The sequence below is a fragment of the Aegilops tauschii genome, chromosome 5 (genome assembly GCF_002575655.3).
Source record: "Aegilops tauschii subsp. strangulata cultivar AL8/78 chromosome 5, Aet v6.0, whole genome shotgun sequence".
NCBI lineage: Eukaryota > Viridiplantae > Streptophyta > Magnoliopsida > Poales > Poaceae > Aegilops > Aegilops tauschii.
Genome location: NC_053039.3, coordinates 496,755,426 through 496,763,818, shown reverse-complemented (window position 1 = coordinate 496,763,818; position 8,393 = coordinate 496,755,426). Strand labels below are relative to the sequence as shown.

The 8,393-nt window shown below is 50.0% G+C and overlaps 1 protein-coding gene across 4 annotated transcripts; it reads right to left on the bottom strand.

Moving 5' to 3' along the window:
- Positions 1–2,043: 2,043 nt before the first annotated feature.
- Positions 2,044–5,175, bottom strand: LOC120965334 (uncharacterized). 4 transcript variants are annotated; one of them, XM_040390947.2, is made up of 6 exons: positions 4,818–5,175; positions 3,863–4,012; positions 3,643–3,769; positions 2,867–2,907; positions 2,531–2,625; positions 2,044–2,405 (listed from the first exon to the last, which is right to left on the bottom strand). In XM_040390947.2, exons 1-3 carry the CDS (start codon positions 5,073–5,075, stop codon positions 3,704–3,706), a joined length of 474 nt encoding a protein of 157 aa, XP_040246881.1. In that variant the 5' UTR covers positions 5,076–5,175; the 3' UTR covers positions 2,044–2,405; positions 2,531–2,625; positions 2,867–2,907; positions 3,643–3,703. The 4 variants fall into 4 exon arrangements, with proteins under 4 accessions (XP_040246881.1, XP_040246882.1, XP_040246884.1 ...); XM_040390948.2 differs by having other exon boundaries at positions 2,044–2,380; XM_040390950.2 differs by lacking the exon at positions 2,867–2,907 and having other exon boundaries at positions 4,818–5,170.
- Between the last annotated feature and the right edge of the window lie 3,218 nt (positions 5,176–8,393).

The window sequence follows — 8,393 nt, the reverse complement described above, 5'->3', positions numbered from 1 at the left end:
GATCTAGGGTTTACATGGAGTCGGTTACATAAGAAGGAATCTTCATAGTTGGTCGCCAAGCTTGCCTTTCACGCCAAGTAGAGTCCAATCCAGACACGGTGTAGTCTTCGGCCTTCATGTCTTCACAGCCCATCAGTCCGGCCCACGGATAATAGGCCGGACGCCCGAGGACCCCTTAGTCCAGGACTCCCTCACCCAGGCCAGCGATGCATGCAGCGCCATGTAGGCAGGCAGGCTGTTGAGGTGGCGCGGTGGCAGGGCCTTCACGAAGATCGGCATGCCACCACGCAGGTGCTTGCTGAGTCGGTCTGGAAGCCGCATGTTGCCACGCAGGTGCCTGCCCAGCTGGTTGGGCTGGCAGCTGCATGCGAACGGTGGCGGAGTCTTGGTTGATGCGGGCTTGGCTGTGGATCCGCAGGCGTCCTTGGCAAGGGTCTTGCCGGGGCCCCGGCAAGTGTCTTGCCGTGGCGTCGTGGTCGTCCCCGGCAAGGATCTTGCAGGGGGTCTTGTGGATTTCCTTGGCTAGGATCCCGCCGAGGGTCGTCGTCTTCTGGTCCTCATCTGATCTCGTGTGTTTATGATCTTGACAAAGATCTGCATACCACCACAGAGGTGCATCCCGAGCCTTGGTTCCAACGTAGTCGTTGGCGGCGTTTGGAACTCTTGGGCTCGAGGGTGGCTCGCTCTGCTGGTACTGGGCAAGTTGCCCGGGCAAGGCTCTTGCCGGGGCCGCGGAAACCGCCCCGGCAAGGGCCTTGCCGGGGGAGTCCACCTCGCCCTCTTGTTCTTTGGTGTTTCTGGTCTTGGCGTTGCCTTGACCGTCTTGTGCTCCGGCTTCTCTCCGGCTTCCCTCCTCTGCCTTGTTAAGTGTGGCCGCGGGTGCGGCACTGACTACCCGTGCACAAGTAAAGGGGTCAAAAGGAGAGCCCCTACTTTTGTACACCGACAGGAGCCACCGGGCCTGGGCCACACATAAGCACGACGTGTTGTTGGGCTAGGCCCAGAACGGTGCGCGGGCAGGTGGGGCGGATTTTACCGCAGTAACTTTTCGTCCGCTGCGCTTCCCCATGACCTGCGTTGAACGCACGACGTTGAGGGTCGTGCGTGACGTGGGGGTCATGTGTGGGGTGATTCCTGCATGCATGCGTCACATTGTGGTAAAGAGGCGGCTCACGCCTTCCCCAAAAAAGAGGGAGGCGCAGTGGCGCGACTCATTTACTCGGGCGAACTCGGGTCGTGGCCTTCAAGGCGTCCGTGCCCCACGATCACAGGGTGGGGAACGGTCGCCTCACCCGTCCTCTCAATTCTGCTTGCTCGCCACGTGTCCCTCATGCAGGTGGCAGGCGATAGAGGCGGGAAACCGGGCCGTCGTTAATTGGGGCAGTGGGTCGGTCTCGATTCCCTGCGCCCCCGATGGCCGGATTGGCCGAGCGGGGCGGCCGAGTCCCGACCCCGCCCCTTTATAAGAAGGGGGAGGGAGACGGCATCCCACATCCTTTCATCATCCATCCCCATTCACTTCGGCTTCTTTCTTTCGTCTGCCATGGCGAGAGGAGGCGCCGGCCCTTCAACGGTGGCGGCGAGGGTCGCTGCCCGACAGCGCGTTCCTCCTTCCCAAGAACTCGTGGCCGGCTCCGCCGGCCACGAGAGGAAGGGGGAGGGGGCGAGGCCGAGGTCGCCGTGGCGCTCAGGGAAGAGGGGGCACTACTAGGAAAAACGCTACTAGTAGCGTTGGTTTTTTGCATACTAGTAGCGCGGGTTCCCGCGCTACTACTACGACATTACAGCTAAATATTACCAGTAGCGCGCTTTTTATCCCGCGCTACTACTAAAAATTTAGTAGTAGCGCGGTGCCACCCACGCTACCACTATTCTGCACCTACGCTACTGTTATCCTAAGTAGTAGCAGCGCACCATCCCCCCCCCCCCTACTATTATCCTAAGTAGCAGCAGCACACCATTCCCCCCACGCTACAGCTAACTAATTAGAAATTAAAAAAATAAAAGTCAGATATTGTATTCATGGATGGAAAACATGTCCAGTGCAAAATAAACTAGGATCACAGAACCAATCTTAGCACTTGCAGCGTTCATGGACACAACATTGAACATCTCAACTCGGAGAGTTCATGAGATCCCATTTAACATCAGACGCAAACAACCAGACCACTTGTCTAGATGTACCTACCAAGACTCGGTGTTCAAACACCGGTGCACCCGAACCCTCCCTCCCGCCGGACGGTGGCGTCGAGGTCCCCCACCTCGGCGACCTCCGGTGTCGCAATTCGCAATCACCCGGACGGTCATCTACACGACGCAGTCTCCAGGCTTCACGGCGAAGTCCGCCTCCGAGTGGTTGAAGAGCACGACACCCACCGGGCTGTGGTAGTCCGCGTCGATCACCCCTGCGCCCACGTCGGAGAAGTAAAAACTTATTAGTTCGCGTCCTCTTTCAAATCCAGTAGGGTATTTTCTTTCTTTTTAGCACATGCACATGAATCAATGGTAACAACCAGAGGCTGGACCATACTTGTTGCACGAGACATGAAGAAGGCCGGGTCCCCTTCTTGTTGAATCCAAGGAAGACACTCCCCCGAGACGTGAAGAAGGCCAGCTCCCCTCCTTCTGCAAATAGCTCAGGTGCATGAAGTTGTAAGGAATCTGAATACAATGAACTCATTGTAATGTATAATAACAAGAAAAAAAACCATGAATCCTAAAAAAAAGATCGTTCTATGAGCTAGGTTGACAGTTTTGAGACACAGGAAAGGACAAAGTTGGTAACAATCTTCATTAAGAAGAACAATGGGCCGAGATTTCTCAAATTTTGTTTCACCAACAATGATTAGTAGTAGCATCAACATACCCTCTGATCCTTGCATAATTTATATTAACCATGGAGAAAGCCTGCAAATTGAGCGACAAAATAATCTAGCTTCAGTACACTCATAAGAATGAAATTATATATGCAGGTTTTCCAGCATACCAGGTAAGGAATCAGTCATAACAGGAACCCAACACTTGACAGAAACAAGTTCAGGTTTCATATATCAGTAATTATGCATAAGAGTTGCAAGCGAGGGAAAATTAGTCTACTTCTTTAAAACTAAAATCAGCATCCTTATATTGTATGCATAGCACAGTACTAATTTCCATGCGATGCATAGCATAGTACTAATGTTCAAACTAATAGCACAATACTTGATAAATAGGATTCTTCCTTCAGTAATATCTAATGAATGGGTGTGACCTACCTTATATCTTGGTAGTAACTAATGCATCACATGATAAGATAACAAAAACAGAAATATTACATCCCAAAAGACTGGATGGTTATACCCTATCTCCATATCAGAAGAACAAGCATCATAATGCTGATCAAGCTTGCTTATGGTACTGTGTGGATAAACATATATGTACCCATCCCTAAGTTTACAAAGAAGAGTATATCTGTAACCATATAAGAGTATAAAACTGCTATGGTACTACATACTGATGTGTTGCACAATTAGACATATGCATTGGATATCTTACTTCAATCTACTCCGCATCCAAAATGTGATTAAACTGAACTCAAAATGGTTCCTCGTCAGCGCAATGGTCAATAAATAAGAAGCATCAGAGTCGAGAATGGATGCTTACATGTTGAGACAGTGGCGTCCTTCTCTCTGATCTTCTGGAGGATGATATCACCAAGCGATCGTTAGGAGGAGGTTTCCTTGGACATGAATGCAGCGAGGGCCTTTTCGTCCTCCTCGTCGATCTCCGTCTAACCAAAATCACCAATTTCGAGTCAGCAACGGCCAAAAAACGCAGTCCCGTTTTACCGTGAAGACTGACGAAGCAAGGCAAGAGCACGCACCACGCCGGCGTCGTACTCGCTCAGTGCGTCGAAGCCGTTGAACTTGTCGACGTCCTCGTCGTCATCCTCGCCATCGACAGCAGGGACGTGGAAGGACAAGGACGACGTGGACGGGGCTCCGGCGGCGGCGTCTGGTGTGGCAGTGGCGGCCTGAAACAGGGATCTCAAAACTAAGGTGAAAAGAAAAACAAATGCACGCTCTCTAGAAAAATCTAAGCAGTTGTAAAAATTAAACTAATGTCAGAACAAGAATGCGTCCTTTTTCACTAAATACACTACAGTTCTGGAAAAGAAAACTTTTCACCCACTCTAGAAAAGCTAAGCAGTGAAGATTAGGGCTTGATACTTGGTTTTATTATTCCACTTGACCAATATAATTTCACCAGTAACAAAACTGCACGGGAGACCAGAAGGAATTAAAACTTAAGCATCTCCAGAGTGTAAGCCCATTTCCTAGTGCACAAAACATCGAACAGATTGTAGGCGTTACTCTGAATCTCTTGTTCTAAACTGAACTGAACTGAACTCATGCCTCTCTATACATCCCACATTAATGCATAGTAATATACGGGCACAATCTGCAATTGCAGAGAGGAAAGAGGGAGCAGGGAGGGCCGGCCGAGATCCGGTAACCATACAACTGTTTATACAGTCCGCTAGGGTGCGTCAATCCACACTTTATCCAAAGAAAAAACAGCATCAGGTGTGATTCAAGGAACACCTGGCGCGCGAGCTTCCGGTAGGCGCTCCCATGAGACAGGTTCATAGCTTGGAGTTGCTAAGGCAGGCATCCCTTCCCATCGGCCAGTTGCTAAGTCAACGCACTAGGTGGTTCCATCCATCCACAGCAACTATTGTACGGCCCCAGCATCTCAGCTCCGACACCATCGACGCCAGCACGGTAAGACATCATAAGGACGGACGCGTGAGGAGGAGGAGGACGCATCAGACTCACCGCGAGGGCCGGGGGCGGCGAGGGGGCGGAGGGGGAGCTGGCGCCGGCGCCGGAGTGGTTGAAGGCCGACATCCGGAGCGGGCGGAGGCGGGCGGCGGCGGCGGTGCGGGGCAGGGGCGGCGCGCGGCAGGCGAGGAGGCGGGCGGCGTGGGGGAGGAGGACGTGGTGAGCCCCGTGGGGGCGGAACGCGGTCGAGCCGCGGGAGGCGGCCGCCGGATTGGAGGGCGCGAACGGGGGTGTGGAGAGCGCGAGCACCATTAAGCAGAGCGCTCGGACGCAGGGGCGTCGGCGGCGGGATTGGGAGGAGCAGTGACGTTGGAAAGACAAAGGAGTTCTTTTTAGGGAAAGACAAGCAAGTTGCGGTGCGGTGCGGTGGCGCATGACGATTAGTTGTAGCGCGGGCATGGGTGCCGCGCTCCCAGTGAGTGAGGTACATCCATATTAATAGCGTGGGATGGCATACCTACGCTACTATTATAAATTTAGTAGTAGCATTGTTTTTGTACCCACGCCACTACTATTGCATGCTCCGACGGCACGGCCAGGATCACTTAGTAGTAGCGCGAGAAAGGTAAACCAACGCTACTACTATTTTTTAGTAGTAGCACACTTTTTCCCGTGCTACTACTACTTAGTAGTAGCGCGGGACGTATAACCCACGCTACTGGTAAATGATTGTCTATAAGGGTTTTCCTAGTAGTGGGGACGGGGCGGCGCTCCGGCCTCGCCCCCGCCAGCGATGCCTCCCCCGATGGAGGGCCACGTCGGGGACCAGCTGTTGGGAACGTAGTAATTTCAAAAAAATTCCTACGCATACGCAAGATCATGGTGATGCATAGCAACGAGAGGGGAGAGTGTTGTCCACGTACCCTCGTAGACCGACAGCGGAAGCGTTATTACAACGCGGTTGATGTAGTCGAACGTCTTCACGATCCGACCGATCAAGTACCGAACGTACGGCACCTCCGAAGTTCTACACACGTTCAGCTCGATGACGTCCCTCGAACTCCGATCCAGCCGAGTGTTGAGGGAGAGTTTCGTCAGCACGACGGCGTGGTGACGATGATGATGTTCCACCGACGCAGGGCTTCGCCTAAGCTTCGCGACGGTATTATCGAGGTGTAATCTGGTGGAGGGGGGCACCGCACACGGCTAAAATATCGTATATCCAGTGTGTTCTTAGGTGCCCCCCTGCCCCCGTATATAAAGGAGCAAGGGGGAGGCCGGCTGCCTATGGGGCGCGCCAAGGAGAGGGGGGGGAGTCCTCCTCCTAGTAGGAGTAGGACTCCCCTTTCCTAGTCCTACTAGGAAAAGAAGGGGGGAAGGAAAGAGAGGGAGAGGGAGAGGGAAAGGGGGCTGCGCCCCCCTCTCCTAGTCCAACTAGGACTCCTCTGGGAGGGGGCGCACCACCTCCTGGCTGCTGCCCTCTCTCTCCCCTCAAGGCCCACTAAGGCCCAACACTTCCCCGGGGGGTTTCGGTAACCCTCCGGCACTCCGGTTTAATCCGAAACTTCTCCGGAACACTTCCGGTGTCCGAATATAGTCGTCCAATATATCAATCTTTACGTCTCGACCATTTCGAGACTCCTCGTCATGTCCGTGATCACATCCGGGACTCCGAACAACCTTCGGTACATCAAATCACATAAACTCATAATATAACTGTCATCGTAACTTTAAGCGTGCGGACCCTTTGGGTTCGAGAACTATGTAGACATGACCGAGACACCTCTCCGGTCAATAACCAATAGCGGGACCTGGATGCCCATATTGGCTCCCACATATTCTACGAAGATCTTTATCGGTCAGACCGCATAACAACATACGTTGTTCCCTTTGTCACCGGTATGTTACTTGCCCGAGATTTGATCGTCGGTATCTCGATACCTAGTTCAATCTCGTTACCGGCAAGTCTCTTTACTCGTTCCGTAATACATCATCCCGCAACTAACTCATTAGTCACAATGCTTGCAAGGCTTATAGTGATGTGCATTACCGAGTGGGCCCAGAGATACCTCTCCGACAATCGGAGTGACAAATCCTAATCTCGAAATACGCCAACCCAACAAGTACCTTTGGAGACACCTGTAGAGCACCTTTATAATCACCCAGTTACGTTGTGACGTTTGGTAGCACACAAAGTGTTCCTCCGGTAAACGGGAGTTGCATAATCTCATAGTCATAGGAACATGTATAAGTCATGAAGAAAGCAATAGCAACATACTAAACGATCGGGTGCTAAGCTAACGTAATGGGTCATGTCAATCACGTCATTCTCCTAATGAGGTGATCCCGTTAATCAAATGACAACTCATGTCTATGGCTAGGAAACATAACCATCTTTGATTAACGAGCTAGTCAAGTAGAGGCATACTAGTGACACTCTGTTTGTCTATGTATTCACACATGTATTATTTTTCCGGTTAATACAATTCTAGCATGAATAATAAACATTTATCATGATATAAGGAAATATATAATACTTTATTATTGCCTCTAGGGCATATTTCCTTCAGTCTCCCACTTGCACTAGAGTCAATAATCTAGTTCACATCGCCATGTGATTTAACATCAATAATTCACATCACCATGTGATTAACACCCATAGTTCACATCTCTATGTGACCAACACTCAAAGGGTTTACTAGAGTCAATAATCTAGTTCACATCGCTATGTGATTAACACCCAAAGAGTACTAAGGTGTGATCATGTTTTGATTGTGAGATAATTTTAGTCAACGGGTCTGTCACATCCAGATCCGTAAGTATTTTGCAAATTTCTATGTCTACAATGCTCTGCACGGAGCTACTCTAGCTAATTGCTCCCACTTTCAATATGTATCTAGACCGAGACTCAGAGTCATCTAGATTTAGTGTCAAAACTTGCATTGACGTAACCCTTTACGATGAACCTTTTGTCACTTCCATAATCGAGAAACATATCCTTATTCCACTAAGGATAATTTTGACCGCTGTCCAGTGATCTACTCCTAGATCACTATTGTACTCCCTTGCCAAAATCAGTGTAGGGTATACAATAGATCTGGTACACAGCATGGCATACTTTATAGAACCTATGGCCAAGGCATAGGGAATGACTTTCATTCTCTTTCTATCTTCTGCCGTGGTCGGGCTTTGAGTCTTACTCAATTTCACACCTTGTAACACAGGCAAGAACTCTTTCTTTGACTGTTCTATTTTGAACTACTTCAAAATCTTGTTAAGGTATGTACTCATTGAAAAAACTTATCAAGCGTTTTGATCTATCTCTATAGATCTTGATGCTCAATATGTAAGCAGCTTCACCGAGGTCTATCTTTGAAAAACTTCTTTCAAACACTCCTTTATGCTTTGCAGAATAATTCTACATTATTTCTGATCAACAATATGTCCTTCACATATACTTATCAGAAATGTTGTAGTGCTCCCACTCACTTTCTTGTAAATACAGGCTTCACCGCAAGTCTGTATAACACTATATTCTTTGATAAACTTATCAAAGTGTATATTCCAACTCCGAGATGCTTGCACCAGTCCATAGATGGATCAGTGGAGCTTGCATATTTTGTTAGCACC